The 20344-nt window shown below is 38.7% G+C and overlaps 1 protein-coding gene across 3 annotated transcripts in view; it reads right to left on the reverse strand.

Moving 5' to 3' along the window:
- Positions 1-19685, reverse strand: part of LOC117289580 (epithelial splicing regulatory protein 1-like) — a 39493-nt gene extending 19808 nt beyond the window's left edge. For 2 of the 3 annotated variants that reach the window (XR_004518961.1, XM_033770738.1), the window contains exons 1-5: positions 19123-19685; positions 17459-17596; positions 11452-11674; positions 4418-4513; positions 824-878 (exon numbers count right to left, since the gene is read on the reverse strand). Coding sequence is in view for 2 of the 3 variants with exons in the window: in XM_033770738.1 (XP_033626629.1) it covers positions 824-878; positions 4418-4513; positions 11452-11674; positions 17459-17596; positions 19123-19254 (644 nt within the window). In the remaining variant the exon portion in view is untranslated. The remainder of the gene's footprint in view (positions 1-823; positions 879-4417; positions 4514-11451; positions 11675-17458; positions 17597-19122) is intronic. The other variant, XM_033770737.1, reaches the window with a different exon arrangement.
- Positions 19686-20344: the final 659 nt, after the last annotated feature.

Consider the following 20344-nt stretch of genomic DNA (forward strand, 5'->3'; position numbering starts at 1 on the left):
GTATTCAATCAAAAGATGTTTTTGAGAAAATTGCATTCCGGAAGTGTTTCACTTCCAATCAATTAAATTGATTTCTTGTAAAATTAAATTCCGGAATTTTCCTGACCTCGATATCTAATCAATTCAATCAATATCGATTGATTTTTGTGAGTTTAAAACCCGGAAGTGTTACCCCTTGACATTGATAACCAAATCAATGTAATCGATTCATTCAAAACCATATCGACACCTTGTCAATGCATTGGTTGGAAATGTTATCTGTTCTATAATAATTTATGAATCGTTACATATAATTAACATATTTATCTAACTCGATATACAAACCCCGTTTACCTTTTAATAATAGGAATGTTTCTACACCACAACTTTCCCTTTCCCCGATTCTCAACCCCCCCCCCCCCCCCCCAAAAAAAAAAAAAAAAAAAAAAAGATTGATTATAATGACTATTGGTAAAAGAATATGTAACTGACTTGTAAATTATCCCATACCAAAATGTACCATAGCTCAGAAACAATGACATTTATGGTGGCAAAGTATACTGAAAATCTAAAAGATTTTACTTTCCTTTAATACCTGCAAAAAACAATTTATAGGCACACAATTGTGTTCATATCACTGCTAACATTATTGTTATTATTATAAATTATGAAGAATGATTAACGTTCACGTCCTGTACAGCGTATCATTTTTCACTGCTGTTTCACTCGGCATGGGCATCACACCTTGGTAATATAGACCGGACCATCACAAGTCCTTATTATTTATCATAAGCATTAATCATTTCTCAAGTTCTTCCCCCACAATAATTAAAATTGAACTTACAAGGTACCGGGCTCGTATTTCCTACGGACTTGATCGGGATTCGTAAACCTATGTCCTGTAAAATATAATAAAAGAGAAAAAGAAAACCAAAAACCGACATGGTAAATATAGATAGATAAGTATGGAAATTTTGTTTATTCTCTTATCACAGTGCGACATCGCAGTAGTTTTTACCCAGATATTTGCACGTGTATAAATATATTGGCATTGAATTTCTGTTGTGTCCATATCGATTTCTATATTTGCCACGTGTTGCGCTATCAACACATGGGAATCCTCCATATGGTGAAGAGAAATTCAATCTCGCTACTTCATATTATGCAGAATTACATATTCCATCGGTCATTAAAGGAGGAGAATACATAATTTGCTTGTTGGAAGATAAATTCATTTATCTTCTTTTAGATATTTGTTTGCATGCAGCATCAGAGTCCAGCTTTCTCACCAGAAGACGATCAGAGCATCTTGATCGAAACGTCGAGTTCAAACAAACGGTTCTTTTTAGAACCACCCCAACTCATTTAGAGATTACCATACCGCAAACCTTTCCACATCGTATTTCCACCATGCAAAGTTTCAAATCCAACTTTTTATCTTCTTTTAGTTTTCGAAACACACTACACAAACAACTTGTGTGATATCAACAAACGTTGAACAGTTACTATGTTTTCCCAGGGAATTTGTGTACGTTTATACTTGTGTATATCTTGATTGGAACAACCGAGAAAAGCTATTTCTCAACTGTTGACTGCATGTGTTTTTACATGGAGCTAAACACAGGTGTACTGGTTGCACTTGAGCTTTTATAACTAGAGATAGTGAAACAAATTGTTCTCGGTAATTTCTATGTACTATTAATTGTATTTTTATCCAAGCAATTAAATTACTAATGTATTAAAAACTTCTGTCCGTTTTACTTCTCGTTTATCGGTGAATATTTTTCCGCATGGAGGCTTCACTTGTCGCCAGAAGCGACTACACCTATTGTCATTTAATGGTGAATAAATTACCGACTACTAACTAATTGTTAATTATTCCAAGATTTTGCCAATAAAGGCCATATGTCGTCGTGTTTGTTTGGTTTGGAGGGTGTTGTGCTGAGTTCAGAATAATATTATTCCGTCCAAAGGCATTATGCTGTGTGAGAGAAAACTTGCAATGTGTACAGACAGACGAAGAGGTGTTGTATACCACCCACCCCCACATACTATAGACCAATATTGAAGCTTGACAAAATGCCTTCTCATGAAGACAGAGCGTCGAAACGTCGAATTGTTACACAACCGGTTCTTTTCAGAACCGAAATTTATAATGGAGATTGTATGTACACGCATGTGTTACCAGCTCAAATCTGACTAAACATTTCTTTCTTCAATTTATTACTAAACTTGCTTCATGCCAGGGCAAAATTTCATGGAGATGTTGAGCAGTAAAAGTAGCTAAGCATATAAAAGTCCCGCTGAGCAGAAATCCGTTACCAGGCCCCAAATTATTAAATTGTCCCATACTTTGCTCACATGGTTCCATACTTATTTTGGGTAAGCGGATACATTTACGAGTACATCTGCTCAACTTCATTACGGAACATGGGCCCAATTCCTATATACCACGGTAAATTTCCTGGAAGATAAATTTCCATTCACAGAACCTGGAAGATAGATGTCCATTCACAGAAAACTTCTTTTAAGCATAACAAAACACTTGCGTCTACCCCAGAGGCCCAAACAGCTGTGTTACATAAGAAGATTGGATACAGCATTGGAGGCAGTACTGCAATGGCTGGTATTGGAGGCATTATATACTCCATTGGCTTTACCTTTCACAATAGCCCCCTTTTCAACAGATAGCAGTTTAATTCGTTTGTTCATTGGAGCTAAACTCAATTACATAACAGGAGTTATTTACGATAGAATCAACAGGGACAAAATAGATGAGAAACTTGGATTTCCAGAGAGAAGATTTCCTCAGAAGAGGGGACTTCTTCCTTCACCCATGGAGGAAGGAAGAGAAGGAGCTCGAACGACCCGCAAAACCGCAGAGTAACAAAAGAATACCCTGACAATGCCCCCGTCTGACCAGTGGAAAAAAAGATAGGAGACCTCCAGCTGGACTAGATCTCTATGTATAGAAGGTGTGGTACCGCCAGTCTGCACCGTCGCCTTGGTGTAAAGTTGAATTATTGGAGACAAGAATTGTGAATATACACGTTTTCATTTACCGTTTGTGGTGTTTCACGGAAATATCATGCCATATTTTTACATTTTTTGTGACTTTCCTGTCACTAGCGAGGGTTCAAAATTTGGGTAGTAGCACACGAAGGTATTTTTCTCTGTATTATATCCATACGACACCATAGTTGAGTGAAGAACCAAGTGCGCACGCGCAAACTCACATACTCGCCCATTGTTTGTATAAGGTATGTGGGTGATTACGAGGTGTTGTTAAACGACCGCGGTACCACGTGTTCGACTTTTGAAGTCCCTTCGTTCGAGCTCCTTCTCTTCCTTCCTCCATGCTTCACCCATCAATCATTTTTTTTTTTTTAAGACACTTCACACTTTTGGTAATTGTCAAAGACCAATATTCTCACTTGGTGTAACCCAACAACGCATATAATAACAAGTCTGAGAAAATGTTGACTCAATTGGTCATCGAAGGTGCAAGAGAATAATCACAGAAAAACAACCCCGTTGCACACAAATGTGTGTGCTTGCAGATGCCTTAAAAGGCATTCATAAATACCTCAGACAGTTTCGCTATTCCTATTGGTGGAGAGCGCGTCACGTGGGTGTGTATAAACCTTTGTTTTTGACCAGTAAAAAGTGTTGAAACATGGGCGTGACACGCGAGCTTGCACCTGTTCTTATAAGACAGTTTCTTCATTCCTATTGGTCGAGAGCAACGGCTGAAACAGTTGTGCCACATCACGCGATACGCGCGACGCGAACAGCATTCCCTTATAGGGAGTTGTTTACCCGAGGGTGGCGGAGAGCTTTACCATTTCATAGCTGGAGGGTAGCCCTATATAGGACTCTTTCTCTGTACACATAGGAACAGAAGTACAACACGAAAGTGTAAGGCCGCCAGGGCTAAGCTGGAGGGGTGTTGTGTTGAAGGAAATCATTGAAAAATATAATTTTTGCATTTATATTACTTATTGAACAAAAAGTATTGATGTTTTTGACCCAAAATGTATTTATGAATGGGAATCAAATTGGGTTGAGTCAGTTTTCAACTAGTGGTTTAAACCCGCCAAGGCCTGGTTCTTGATAATTTACCTCGACTTCGTCTCGGTAAAATTATCAAGAACCACTAGTTGAAAACCTCTTCACCACACATCGATTCCATTATTTAGGCATGAGGTATTTGAATACCTTTACCTTTCTCAAAAAAACTACGTTCCTTCAGGGGCGTAATAGGGAGCCGTTTCTCAAAATGTTCTTTTATCAACAGCTCCCCATGATTGCTTATTACAGAGTAAGGTTTTTTGATACGAACAAATATTTTTAGTAATTACCAATAGTGTTCATTGCCGTTAAATGTTGAATGTTTTGCTTTTGAAGTAAAGATTTGTAATATCTTTCGGTTCCTTACCTTCGCCGATGAGCCTCTGAACAATGCTTGCCATAGCTCGACACTCATCCAGACCAGTTTCTGTGAAGTTGTAGTTTCCTGTATCAATCTTTAAATCTGACAAATGTTTTGGTCAAGGAATCGTTCACGAATTGTTGATAAAAGATATTACAAATCCTGAAAGTTCTCTCGTCCAATTCCCCTGAATGAGTTAAGGCGATATGAAGACATGATTGTTGTGTCTAAAAGGTTTGTATTTTGGTAATGAATAAACTCAAATTACAAATACTTCAATTGATGCGGCATACAGAACATGAAGTGAGTGCGAAACGTGCAAAAACAGTTCGCTATCATTGCGGTCAAAATATCCACTGTTCAAACTAAAACGAATAACATGAACAGTTAATGCAAATCTTTGTAATTCATTGCAAAGAAAGATGGCAGACTTAAGTAGAGACATTTAGTACATAATTTCCAAAAAAATATTCCCCCTTTTAGGGCACTAGATACATTGTGTAAGGCATATGAATTGTTTGGTTAGGGCACTAGAAAAATGTGGGAACAAGTGCCCCTCCCCCCATTCCTTCAAGTTGCTATAGGTATAGACTGCTGCCTCCCTCTAGATTAGGCGGTACATGTATTGTCATTCAGTATTGCACCTACTTGTAGTCATACAAATAACACAGATAGAACTTTGGCCAGCAACAGTCGTGTCGAATAAAGGGTTAAATAGCTATCGCCCGACATAGGCAGTTTTTAATCCAGCACAGACAATCGTTAATGGCCCCTTTGGTAACAGATTCTTTGACGATTATGGCTGCAAGGCAAGCTTGGTGGGGTAATTCCCATACAAGGGGCTAGTCAACAACGCTACTAAATTCCCGGGGTCCGGGAAGCTTCCATACTTGGAGAGAGTGCCGATATGGGTCACATTGGTGTAGATACCACCACCATCGGGCACCCGACCGATATTTAAGGTGGCCTTTTTAAATCTGATCAAAAATCAAGAAGGCTGTATGTGGACAGGCTCATGGCTGGAGCTAGGGCCCGTCCGGCTGTTTGAACCCCGTGCTTGTCCGAGGCCTGTGAGAGCCTCGGTAGGCACCATTAGTCGTGGTTTCGCAAAAGTGGTTACAAACAATTTCGGAATCACAACAATTGTTGCTTCATGTCGCCTCGGCCACAAACCATTGGTTTAGTCATATCCATGCAATATAAATGCAAGCTGTCCCTGAGAGCGAATTGAATATGATAAAGTATAAAGTAGGCCTACAATGCCCAACTGAATACAAATGCATTAAAAAGATGCAGTTCGATGATTTCACAAAGTATATACAAAGCAGTATGTATTTGGATGAAACAAAAACTTGACAACTAAGGTTCATAACCTGAGTCTGCTGTTTTTTTGTTTTTTGTTTTTTTTTTACACAAATCTGATCATGCAAAAAGTGTTTACTCGAATGCTCCAACAAAGGACCTAACCTTGTGTAGACGTATTCTCACGCTGCAAGCAATCAAGAATCGATACCAGATGATCGATACAATCATTGGTAATCCGGTAACCATTGTTGTGCATGAAAACATTCTACAGAAATCACCAACTAATCGATAACCTAGTTGTGTGAATCCACCACGGTGTTCGATCAGTGACACGTAAAGCGTGACCAAAACCGTTAAATCTGGGCACGGATGTCCGTACAGCACAACAACTCACCGGAATAAGGTCACCAGGTAAAATATCATATTATGACACATCATCTGTGGCTGGTATCCTGCACATATTTTGCTTAGCAGGAATGCTTAATGTTTGTTTTGCGGTAAGAATTGGTTTGGTTTGCTGTTAGAATTCTTAACTAATACATGTAATTACTCAATGAAACCGGGCCCTGATCTTAATGCAATACAAAGCTTCTACCACAAACAGAAACGGGTACCAGGCGAAATACCACGTCTCGTTTTTAGTCTGGTAATAATAATATCGAAGTCTTATATAGCGCACGTATCAACCAAACAAGGTACTCAAGGCGCTGAGTACATGTATATACAAACTTTCAGAAAGATAGGTTATTGCAGTGATGAATTATGAGACCCAATTATTTAGCACCTTATAAGGGTTTACAAGGTGCTACCCAAGTCCGAATACCGTTCTACACGCAGCAACGGACCAAGAGCAATTCCCAAGGGCGTGGTCTTCTGGGAACAGATCACCACTTCCAAATTTAAACTATTGGCAGCTAAATGCTCATTTAGATCCCAATAGAACTACACATTTCCCAACGAGTGGTGATTGATAATATCCTGAAGCAATTTTGCTCCGACACATAGTTCTGTTGTGCTTATTCTTGATCGAAATGTGTTGTGTCCATCTCTCAGCATGGGTCCTGAAACCACATACCTCTTCGACCAAACCCAACTCAGTGGACCAATCACAGATCCGTACAGGGGGGTCATTGACCAACCAGTGAAAGCATGCAGTAAATCGCAGGCGTTAAACCACCACATTACTTTGGGGCGGCCCCATTCTACCTGTATGACAAATAAAACAAGATGGCAGGCGAACAAATGCCTGAACTCAGAACTATGAACACAGATTCCAAATCCGTCTTGAAGATTAACTTCTATATGGATGGTGGTGGATAACAATAAAGTGTGGCTACTTTGAGATTTCGCTCCGAGTTGTGCGAGAGACCTGGGATTATTGTATTGATTTTCTTAGACATCCCAGTATCTCAGAGGGTGCCGATTCCTGCGGAGCATGTACTCCTTTCGTGTGGGTGGATAAGTGATGAGCCCAGTCACAAAGGGTATCTGGGCGTGGTTTATACGAATTTATAGCAAAAGGGTTTCTGGTGGGGAAAAAACTAACAAATAATGGCCTGGTGTTTTGACCCTAGCAGGGGCTACAATGGTTTCTCAACAGATCCAAACTTCAGTCTGTGTTTTCTTTAAGGATGATATAAAACTCTGATTGAATCCAGATTTTCAAGAGCCTTTCAAAAGAACTCCATCCAATTGTTGTTTAGCGTCTCTCAAAGGGTTAGTGCGTGATTGGGTTTCGGTTGATGAATGACATGGTCGATATCACTTAAATGGTTCTAACCATGGAGGGTCCTGCTACTCTTTTTGACGTTATTAAAACGTTAGACGAGTCCTAAGTTAGGACGATTAGCTAGTCCCAACTCCGTAGCTCTTTCTAAAAATCCACAGAAGCGGTATAACCAATGCAATTGCGGGAACACTGTGTTGAAATATCACATACTGGAAATGCTTTCTAAATATTATGTCAGGGTTTGGTGAATCTAACACTTTGAATGGTGTCCCTGTGGTAGGTCTACGTTGGATTTTGTTGACATTGCTGACTGTATTTTCTTCATTACTAATCCATACACTGCCCTTTGCAAACACGGCATTGACGGGTAATGCTTTTTCAAGGTTGAACTTACAAGAGAGAGTCAACCGCGGTGTAAGTCCTTTGGGTTCAGAAGAGTCAAAAGTTGAGAAGATGACCTTACGTTCAAGTTTAATTATACGGTATTGCCGGTGGGTAGTCCTGCGTTCGTGATAACCATGGATTTCTGTCCCATTCGAATCACCGTGGTCCAGTGGTTAGAATGCAGGACTTGCAATCACAAGATTGTGGGTTCGAATTTCCCAGTTAACCGCGGATTTCAAAATGACTGGAATAATAAGTATTGCCGTCTAGTTACTGAATCACAATTTCCTGATTTGTGCGATTCATAATCAAAGACGTTAAATCAAAGTTTGTATGAGAGAGATTGGCTGTTGTGGGAGTTTGCCGAGTTCCCTTTCCAAACAAACAACTGTGGATAGAACAAAGTGTAGCCCTGGTATTGGTGGGACGCTATGAGTCTCCATTGCACTGCAATGGGGGAATCCAGCCTGGGCTAGAAGGTGTAGCTAACTGATATTCTTGTTTTCTGTTTCATTGCGAAGTTGGTTGATCATTACGTCAACCAGACATGTAGGTGATACAATATGTATTTCTGTGTTAGATGACACGCATTGTATTATACATGTACACCAATATCACATTTTAATGAGTCGATTGTTATTTAGGGACATTTGAATCGCTTCGTTAGAGTTGTGCATCAGTGTACCTGCCAACTTTGACCAGTGAACTTTTTCACTTAAACGACACGTGTTATATGATAGTGTTTTTAAATCTTCACTCGAGATTTATTTGGCGCCCAATCCGTTCATATGCATAAGAAGGTGCACAATATATACGATGGAATGGTGAACAATATTAACCCAGGCTTAGTTAACACAATATGATTTTGTAGCCCTGGCGAAAAAAATGGTAAACAGCCACTTGGTTTAACAACTTTTTATGGTTTGACTTGAACTGTGCGGGATACCGCAGGGGTGCAACCACTAGAAAGGAACAGCATTGTATTGTTGCGGGCATGCGTAATACTGTCGCCAAGCTGTATTAAACATCCAAGTCCGCATGAGTGGTCCGCGTTTACCTAAAATAACTAAAAAGCCCGTGTAAGTTTGAAGGTAATTTATCAACAAATTGAAAACACAACGCTAAAATATTCTTTCTTTAGTTGGTATTTTGTTTTTCTCAAAGTGGATTTCTATCATTGCATGTCGATACGGTGGATGATTTTGGGTTCACACGGGGAAGGTCTTCTGGGTTAGCCTGTCTAGGTCAACTCTTTGATTGATATAGTAGCATACCATAGCTTGGATTTTAAGCTACATTCACTAGATACCACAACGGCAAACTGAATAGGTACTATCTAAGCTAGGTCCACTGCGCATGCCTCAATATTGTAACTTTTATGTACTTTGTACCTTCGAGTTCATTTGTGGAAGTAAAAAAGATAAACCTAAAAATCAGCCCACGCCTCTTGTTAGTACCGGTATAATGTATGCATAAATACACAACCATAAATAAACAATCGTAACGCACTACTTTGTCTCGAAAATCACCCGTTTCAAATGTGGTTCTTCTTCCTCACGTTAATTCGAGACAACAAAATGTTGGGACGGTATTCAGAACTTTTTGCGACATGCATTGGCGACTTGTGATTTAGGCAGCGGTCGGTTAGGAGAAAAACTCTTCATAGGAGGATTATACAATTTCAGAGTTCCACCCAAAGGATGTCTAATCACTCCATATATCAAAACACAGAACATGGTAGGCCTATGCCTAGTCCATGCCACCAGACTTCCAATCACAAAACAGCTTAACTCACAGAAAAAGAACATCTTGAAATAAATTCCAATGATATTTCAGACTTTGGATTTTTATAAAATACCGGTTATTATATCAAAAACTGGTCACGATGGCCTTGTACCAACACATAAAATGAAAATTGTTCCGACATTGCCCCACAGCAGTGTTGAAATTTGATAACAAGCGGCTGTTAGCCTTCGTAGGGTATTGTATAGTACACTCGCAGATCTGCATGTAAAACAAATTGTCGGCGTATGGCCATGGGCTATTCAGTTCCCAGCGTTTTTGAAAGGAGTTGTGCACGCGGAACGGGTATTTTTTTTCTATAGCGAGATATCTACGTGGATCGATCGTAGCCATTATGGTTGGCTCCAGATTGTTGTGAATGGTTCAGTTCCCTGGATTATCAGATCTGTGGCTCTACAGCCGGGGATGGCAGCTCTTTTCATTGTTATAGAGAAGAGACTTGATCAATATTTCTTAAACCTACATGCTGTTGTTCGATAACGAGCTGAATGCGAAATTTCGTCATGATTTGTGTAGTTGTTAATGGATACATCTGTGATTGCTGCAGTGGGTTCGTCTGGTTTGGTCGTTAGGTTTTCAGTTTGTAATTTGTGTCGTCTGAATGGTTTATTTAAATGATATTCATAAAAATGTACTAGTGAAAAGCACTGCTTTAGAATGTGCAAGGGTCGTGAGTTCGAATCCCATTCGAATAATATGGCTGCGATTGGGAAAGTATTGAGTAGGTAGTGCTAACACACATCAGTGTATGGGTAAAGAAAATAATATAAAGTGAAAATCAGTTTTGGGAGTCATGTGCATAAAACTGCACCTTGGGTATCAAAATAGTAAAACCAACGTCCAGGGAAAAATATAGCCTACACCCAAATAAATCAATATCGGTTATGTCTTCGAAAATTAAGCACTGCATGGGGACCTGAGACAAAATGGAACTTAAATTGATATGTCTATGTGTTCATCTAGTAACAAACAAAAATCGTAAAAGGACTATTTAGGTGGATTATCTATAAAGGACAATACTGTTAAATGAGATTACACGGTCATTTTAGTTTTTACTTTCATATGAAGACCATTCTTGACTTAAGCAGACGTTAAGTCCATACTTCACGCGGGCGTACACTGAACAAAAAACCTATAGGTAAATATTGGCCCACCATTTTGCTTAAAACAAATGCAAATAGGCCATGATAAATTGTACAAAGAGAAGTTTGTGCAACAGGTGTTGCAACCACATGGTGTAGAGTGTGTTCAGTGCGGGACCAGGCAGTGTCTCGCTCATGGACCATTCCATATGTCACTACGCACATCCCGTGCATATCTAATTAAGCTTTGAAAAAGCATATTGTAATTTCTTTATAAATCCATATTTCCATATAATATGTTTATAGTAATGGCATGTCTGATGTGTGATACACGTGTAACAACAAATGAAGAACGTGTCTGGGTTGGGTTGACCATTGCTCAATATTATTTTGCGGCAAGACGTCAGTTTCGGGTCCCTAGACGTGTTAATACATGTATACTGCATGATATAAAACACAATCGAACATAGACTATTAGTAATAACTACTTTCACAAGAGATGCATCAAACAGTTTGTGAGTTGAGTATGTAAGGTACGAAGTTTTATATACATGGGCCTAAACGCAATGTATTGGGTTGTCCTGATGAGACGAACGTAGCTCTTACATAATTGAATAAATATAGATGTTTAAGTCAATAACATGCTCGGGTTACCTTTCAAATATAATCAAACATTCCTTACCACAACGTCACTTCGCGCCATAGAAAACTTTCTCTCATTTCATTTAAAAGGATACAATCTGCCATGTCCTTGACCGTGGTAATTGTGGTGGCACCCGGATGGAACTTGTGTAGCTCCTTTCTCAGATCGAAGAAGGAGTGGAAGAATTCTGGAAGCTCGACACTCTTGTTCAGGGACTGCGGGTGTATACATTGTCGTATGTGGAGCTGTCCATCTGTGATGAGACAAAGTGTGTTTCCCTGGCTCAAGTTCAACTCCTTGTATAGGTAATCTTCGAACTGAGGAGAGAAGTTAAGAGCAAGAGTTCAGAATGAGATAGACAGTGTAATGGTACAAAATCTGAAAAGCAAAGTTTGCCAACAATTATTCCAAAGAATATTGCAACTTTAAAAAAATATATCAATATACAGGGGATGTAATTAATTTGGAAATTAAAGAGTGATTTGCATACCAACAGAAAAACAAAACACAATATATAAAGCCAGTCATAAGCAAGTCATAATTCAGTCATATTGCACAAAATTTTCTTTGAGATTCGGTAGCTCGGATATTCAATTGTATAAGGAGTTCCAGAGTTTGAGAACGGCTACTGTAAAGGCTCGATCGTCATTGGGATGTTGTGGTTTTAGGGACACGACGTGAAAATTGTCAAAGATCAGTTTTAAAGGGAAGGTACACTATTGGTAATTCTCAAAGACCAGTGTTCTCACTTGGTGTATTCCAACATAAGCATAAAATAACAAACCTGTGAAAATTTGAGTTCAATTAGTCATGGGAGTTGGGAGAAAATGATGAAAGAAAAAACACCCTTGTTGGACGAATTTGTGTGCTTTCAGATAGGAATAAAAGAATTCTAGCTATAGAAGTCTTGTATTACTTTAGTGAGAAATTACCTCACTTATTTCAAAATCTATGTTACTTTAGAGGAAGCCAATTCTCACAATGTGTTATACTATCAACAGCTCTCCAATGCTCGTTGCCAAGTTAGTTTTTAAGTTAATATTTGTTTTGAGTAATTACCGCAAACGTGTACTTTCCCTTTAAGCCTGATATGTTGAGTTACTAAACCAAGTGACACTTGTTGTGATGAAACACCTGTGAATTGAACCCATTGGTCATCGAAGTTGCATGAAAACGATGGGAGAATAAAACACCATTGCTGAATGTTTACAATTGTGGGCTTTTATGTCCGAGAAAGGCTTTATCGGCTTTTGGAGGAGGGACCCCCTCCTTTAAAATTGGACAACGCATCCCAAGTAAACATTTTGACGTCTTAATAAAATCGGTATTGACTGTTTGCCGGTCGCTAGTCCTTTTTCAAAAACTTATTAATGTTCTGTGTTTGCCAATTAAAATTGAGCGGTCGTTTAATTTTCAAAGAAATCGCAGTTCCTCTGCACCCTGTAACCGGCACGCCCACGAGCCACGGCAATCTTTGACGCCCACTTATTGATACATCACAAGTCAAGCTAAAGTTACTTTTAAGTTGTGACCATGAAGAGCTACCCCGTGGGTTGGTCCTCGGGACCTCAAAAGGACCAAGAGACAGGGTAGACGACTTCCAAACACATTACATTTAAATGATAATTCTGGTAAAATCTGAAACGACTAGGGCGTATAGTGGAACGCTGTTCCGACTCAATGAATCCTTCGACGAGGGTGCTGGAATTTGGTGTTTTGCGGTTGAGTTGGGAAATTAGATTTTGGTAGTTTGTCTGATTGTGAATAATGGATCCATGGGCCGTCTTTTATAATAGTTTCAAAAGGCACTGGGTTGAAATTAAAGCCCGTCCCATCTCAATGAAATTAACTGGTAATCCGTAGTTGTTAATTATGTTAATGCATAAAAAGTGCACCCTTTTACGAGTGTATGGTTCAATTCAAACTCAAGGTTAACGATAAGTTCGTTTCTTGTATCCGTGCACAAATCGAACACCCTGGCCCCTCCCTTTCCCACCCGAACAAAACAAACAAACAAACAAACAACAGTGACCACAAAACACCAGCCACAGTTGTGACCGATTTTGATTTCATGCCAAGCAAGCACTCCTACTGAGTCTTCGAAAAGAATATACAATGTAGTTTTAATATGAGATGCATATGACCAGCTGTGTTCTCTTACGAACACATTGCAGCAAACCTCTCTAAAAGGTATGATTTTTTTAGAAAATACAATCCAACAATTGACTATTTCAAAAACAAGCCTTGTGTTTGACCAGGATACGACCAGCAGTTGTCTAACGAACCTTAAAGGCAGTGGAAACAACCCTTAAGGCAGTGGACTCTATTGGTAATTACTCAAAATAATTATTAGCATAAAACCTTACTTGGTAGTGAGTTATGGGGAGACGTTGATAGTATAAAACATTGTGAGAAACGGCTCCCTTTGAACTGACGTTGTTTACGAGAAAGAAGTAATTTTCCACGAATTTGCTTCCGAGACCTAAAGTTTAGAATTTGAGGTCTCGAAATCAAGCATAAGAATGCAAACATCTCCATGTGACAAGGGCGTTTTTTTCTCTCATAGTTATCTCGCAACTTCACTGACCAATTGAGCTCAGATTTTCACAGGTTTGTTTTTGTATGCATATGTTGAGATACACCAAGTGGGAAGACGTGTCTTTGGCAATTACCAATAGTGTCCAGTGTCTTTAAAAGTTAACTGACATTTTTTTTAAGAGAATACATTCCAACTATTATTGCAAAAACAAGTTTTGTGTCAAAGTTTGTTCTGGGCAAAACACAACAGTAATCTAGCCAAGGTAGAAACACGTCTGTTTGCCACATATTGGGATCGCATATCTTTATCTCATGGATCACAATCACAACATCGATTAAGCCTACTATAGTTATGCCATTGTAAAGGACTCCGAAACCCCTTCGTCCAAAAAGAGCACTTCAATTCGGATTTGTCAATTAAAAGATAGTTTAACAACACAACTATAGCTACACCGGGATATCGAATTTAAACGCAGTGAGATATAACCTGAATGTGGTACCGATTTCTGTTGCAAATGCAGCTTTAAAAAAAAATAATAATAATACCAATGCATTGGAAGTCTACAAAAATTGCTATACCAGCACATTTCCCGAGAATATTATAATTCGCATAGAGCGGATGTCCATTACTGCAACGGTCTTCACGAACCCACAATTTGTATCCTGTGATTGCACATAAATATATTTATAGTTTTACATTCTGAGCAAAGCTGTCCGTCTATCAAGTTTTGTCGTTTGGCTTCTATCGTCAAGCTTTTAAAAAACACCCTTGAATAAACCCAAACACTTTCTTATTTCTAAACTTAGGTTGGTTGTTGTGCTTCGTCTTTAAAGTGAGGTAGTTACTCCTTGAACAAAAACCTACAGTGTACCTCTGATTCGTGGATTACGTTTGCTAATTCATCACGTGGTATGGACAAATCTGCATAACTGTAATGATGCTGGTTGTATCAGAAGCACACACCGAAAATTACAAACGCAAAGGTCTATATAGGCATACGTCTATAACGCTTTGGTGATGTTCGAAAAAAAGAAAACTGCATAATAGATATTATGTGTTTTAATTTGAAAGCTTATTTCCTTTTTATACATCTCATATCAGTGACAAATACCAGTCTGCTGTACTTAAATGAGCCCGAATCCAGCTGAAAAAACTATGAATTTATTGAAGTTTTGTCAAATTGAAATAAATATTGGAATACTCATGGCATAAACAATTGCGTCATGAATATAAACATCTTTAGAATTCCTCCACCTTAAAGTTTTCTTAATTTGTGGAACGTTCCTTTATCGCACTGAATATAATTATTGGAGACACCACCAATTCTTGTGAGTACAATATTATACATCGTATCCAACAGTGGCCTTGCCATAAAGTGATTATTGTTTCGTTGTGTATGAATAACATCTTTTCCATTTTTCATCTCATTTTCCTGTGGATCCCCCCAAAAATATCAACAACGGAGTTTACAAAATACCACAATAATGAAAGCGTTCGTGTATGATCGAAGCGCTTGTTTCCGTTCCGGAAACACCCACTTCTTATGAAAGGATTGTTGGTACAAACGCACCCTTCCCGCGCGTGCCGCATGCCACGCAAACATGGCACAGCACGTGCTAAAAGCTTCAATTAAAACGATGCCCTTCCAACCGCCTCTCCCGGCCGCTGCCAACAGCCCTATCTATCTTGATGGGTTTACGGTACTATTAACAACTCATTACCATTGTCGCTGTAATTAAATTTCTGTCTGATAACTCGCGGTGGTCCCGCGGCTTATTGGGTTTGTGTTAAAACATGTTTTACTGTCCCGTCTCATGAGACCGAGATGCAACATGTTGCTGGGATGTAATTACAAACCGGGGAGAATAAAAAATAAATATATAATTATTTTGTAGTTTGAGATAGGGCTCCTGAAATCTAAATGGTGATTAATAAAAATGTGATAAAGCCCGTTACATCCACATCTCGCCTCAATATTTCAGGCTGTTCCGTGGTTGTGGTTCTTTGGGTATTATTTTAAGATGGTTCCTGTTTCTATAAGTACACAGTTGTGGTATTAAAACGACTGGGAGATAAACTACTGCTCTACTCAAACATAATGAGCTTAGGCCTATTGTGTGACGATCAATGGAGAGTGGATTACTCTTTGGAACAAGGACAAATCGTTACACAGAATCCAATATACTTCCTTATGATACACATCCCGGTTTTATTGCACATTATCTTGACCGATTGCCTATAACTGAGAATCGAAACATGGCCCAATTTCATAGAGCTGCTTTGAGCAGAACTATTTAAAACAAAAATACAAATAGTGTACCAGCGTCAAATAGTACATTTGAACATGTATTTAGCTTGGTAACATTAATCTGACAAGCATTATAACTTGTTTTGTCCTTAAAAGAGTCTCTTTGAAATTGTTGCCTGGTAGTATGCTCCAATATTTAAAGACTTCCTTAAAATCTGAACAAGTTGTACCTGTGCATCTTCTGTCCAAGTCACCCATTTATTATTGTATATAGCCATTTTGTTTTACATTTTATAGACAACCTAACGCATGTTTGGTTGAGTATGTTGTTTTATGCAAATATTTTCATGCATGCTGGCCTATGCAAATTGACAACCCCGGGAACAATGCATTGACAGCTGACGCAAAAATGTCCATTCCATTCAATAATCTATTAACAATGAGACTAAACCCGGAACTTCTATTTTTAAATAGAACAAATGAAACCAACAGTTATAATAATATAAGTTGTCCAATTAATAGGTTTTTTTCTTCATAACTTGTTGAATTAGTTAGACCTTATGTTGTCCGAAATGACGGTAAATTGTTAACTGCATTAATTGAAGCACAATAATTGAAGAATTTGGTTGAACAGCAGTTGTCATGGAATGACTCACAATTATAGAAATAATAAATGTGGTAGTACTTTACAGACTAACCGATTTCATAAAAACTACATGAATTTTCGTAGCAACAACTATAGGCCTACTTGATAGTTTTAGCTATGTTCTTAGTATAGTAACGATTACACAGTTTAGAGTTGAAATAGCACGGCGGACACAATCTTAAAGACATGTGCACGTTTGGTAATTGGTATCTCAACATAATATGCACAAAATAACAAACCTGTGAAAATTTGGACTCAATTAGTTGTCGAAGTTGCAAGATAATAATGGAAAGAAAAACGGTGTCACACAAAGTTGGGTGCTTTCAGATGCTTTATTTCGGCACCTCAAAATCTAATTCTGTGGTCTCGAAATCAAATTCAAATAATTATTTTAGTGGAAATTATTTTCTTTCTCGAAAACTACGTTACTTCAGAGGGAGCCGTTTCTCACAATGTTTTATACTTTTAGCAGCTCTACATTGCTTCGCTTGTTGACAATTATTTTAAGCCTACCATTGCATAGTGTCCAGTGCCTATAAGAGGTGCGCAGAACACCTTTGAATGAATGTAGCTATCCACAAACCTCAACCTAAACAGCTTGTCATTACTGACTGATTTCACCCTTCTTGAAATTTCACAATCTTAATGGTATTTGTTCTAATCCTTACCTGCTGGAGAACTTTCTCCATCTTGGCAGCTCCTTTGAAGACATCTCGCTGAACCCCAAGGGCCTTGCACAGGTCATCAGATACCTCGACACTGTCCGAGTCTGGCCTCACAAATGACTGTTTAATGAAACCCACCAACTGCACAGAGAGAAAAGAATATAAAGAGGAAGAGATTACCTAACTGTAGAAAATTACCTCAAATAGGGAAGATTTTCGTGGAACTGTGTTTCTAGTTTAGAATTATTTCTTGCGACAGTTGCCTTTTCATGGGGCAGGCGATGTCGAATAGGTATTTTGTTGTAGGCCCACTTTTAGAGAAACAATTTGCAAGAAGAAAATGACATACCAAACATAAACTCAAACATAAATGCATCTTTTTAACGAAAATCGTTTTTAACAATCGGGGATGTGGTTCAAAAACATTTCCGATTGGGCTGATGACAAGCATTATTCTGTAAACCCTAATCCTTTAATTATGTTTTTTAAAAAGAAAACAGAGGTCGGAAGGCAAATTTTGGGAATCTTGTTATGAACTGATTTCTTTCAGTAGACTATTAGGTAACCCCCCTCATATACAATTTGTGCTTAGAGGGGGTTGGGCTGAATAGGCTATTCAATGAAGCAGTATAGATGCACCCCATGGTATAGGACAATCAAAACTGCTTTATTGTTCAGATACATTCATTGTTGAGATAGCTTTACTCTCCATGTGTATAGGGGATGGATTGTGATCAGCTTGGATTATTAGCTACCACCAAGAAATGGTGGGCGTCTTCGTTTAGTTCCTTGGAGTTGGAGGAAGAAGGAAACATCACAAATAAGATAAGATGCGAGCTTACTGCGAATTTCGGTCCATTCAAGACAACATTTTAAGGATTTGGCAGAGTGGGCGAGGGAGAAGAATTAACGGTGCCCGGTTTCTTTGATTATTTCTGCAAAAGAAGCCATGTGACAACAAGCACTTTTTATGATGCCACATGCAGGGAAGCCATACAAAAAAAAGAAATTTTTAGGATTGAACATTACTTGTACACACTGGGTGAACAAATAAGTTTTTCAAATAGTTTTGTAGCAGTATATTAAAGCAACTTTACAGAGATACATTGATATAGTAGTTAGTATGAAAGCAATTATAATATTGGTGCACGACAAACATTTTCACAGCTTAAACAAATATATTTTATACCCAGGTGTTGACTTGCAATTTTAGAAAATAAATTCATCAGAAACAACAGCGAAATAACACTATATAGGATTTTAACTTAAATAACACTAAAAAGGAAGAAATGTAATTAACTGATGTAACAGAATCAAGTGGTAACATTTATTGGAGCAGATGCACAAGTGTTAATGTGAAATTCACATCATTTTTTGATCCAGTTAATGGAGTACTTAGGGCATAATACTCAAAGGCCGAATGAACCGGAAGGGAGAAGCAAAAATGCCCCGTATCTGACCCATACACTGCCTCCAGTTCTCTCAAACAACGTTGCCCATCCAATCCATCAATACAGCTTTCTCTATTGTTGCCGTGTACGGCGTCGAGATTTTATTTATGGGTGGCTAAACACTGCGTGCAACTGTAAGTACAGGCATGGAGGTAGAACGAGTGCACTGAAACATCAACAAGTAAAATAGTTATGTATATAAAATGATAACTTTACCTTGTTAGTTTCAACGTCTATGACGCCCCACGTTAAAAGCACCAAGTCAGTTTCGTCAGTACCGAGAAGTGCCCCTCGCTGTCCCGCCGTCGTACAAAACACTATCACCAAGTAATTATGTGCGTTGGCCATAATGTCGACGGAGAAGAAAGTGTTAATTAAATTATAGTTGTAGAAAAGTTGAGATCCACCTCGCCAAACTACTTGAAGCTGCTATTTTAGTCACAGAAGTATAACTACACCCGAGTTAAAAAAGAAACAACCATGTACCACCAAAAGCAACACCACCCGGATTGTGTGGTGACTCGTCAGAAGACAGGAATAACACTGTTGGAGCGGATTGTGATGAAAACAGTGATCAGATTGAGAGAGACGGGGATATCTGTTTGAATAAGGGCTGACTGTACGGGCAGCGTGTACGGGACAGACCCCCGAGGCCGAGTCCTATTGTTATACCCCCTCCAGCCGATTGGACCATCCGAGTATTACGTGGCAAACCAATTGAAAAGAAGAAAAATCGGGGGCGTGGACATTATTTTTCACTCTCTCGGTCTTTCACTCTAGTTCCCAGTCTCACACCGTGAATGCAATCACCTATACGACGAGTAGTGCAGCTCTCCTCTACCAGTAAATAATTCCAAAGGCCCACAGTCTATTGAATTTGTGGATAATAGATTCTGGAGAGCGTGCAGTGCTTCGTATAGCCCGACCTTCCCATTGAACAATGCATGACTAGCCAAGTGTGACCACTTGTTGAATAGAAGGGTATCCCAAACGGGACCGGCCATGCTGAACAATTTCAAAACAATTTTTTCGTTTTACCAGCATATAAAATAAATTATTTCTGTGGGTTAGACCTCCACATTTTTTTTTGTCACGAGAAGTTGTTTTGTCGTGGCGGGCCATTAATCACAAACTGCACGCAAACAGGAAAAATGTCTCCTCAAAAATAATTTTTTAGCAGCAGCTGTATCTAATTATATCTAGATATAATTATTACGTAAACATCTTTTGTAGGCTTAAAATGATAACACTTATTCAATGTGCATATTCTATAATCCCATAAGGTTTGGACTTTGAAATGTAAGCCCTGTGTATCAGGTTGTCTTGTGCACGTGTCTAGGTCTCATATAGGCTAGCTACAATTTCGTGAACCGCATTCACGTGTTTCTTAAATATCACTTCATAGATATTATTTTACTATTTTATAATTACTGGATGC

The sequence above is a fragment of the Asterias rubens genome, chromosome 4, assembly GCF_902459465.1.
Source record: "Asterias rubens chromosome 4, eAstRub1.3, whole genome shotgun sequence".
Lineage (NCBI taxonomy): Eukaryota > Metazoa > Echinodermata > Asteroidea > Forcipulatida > Asteriidae > Asterias > Asterias rubens.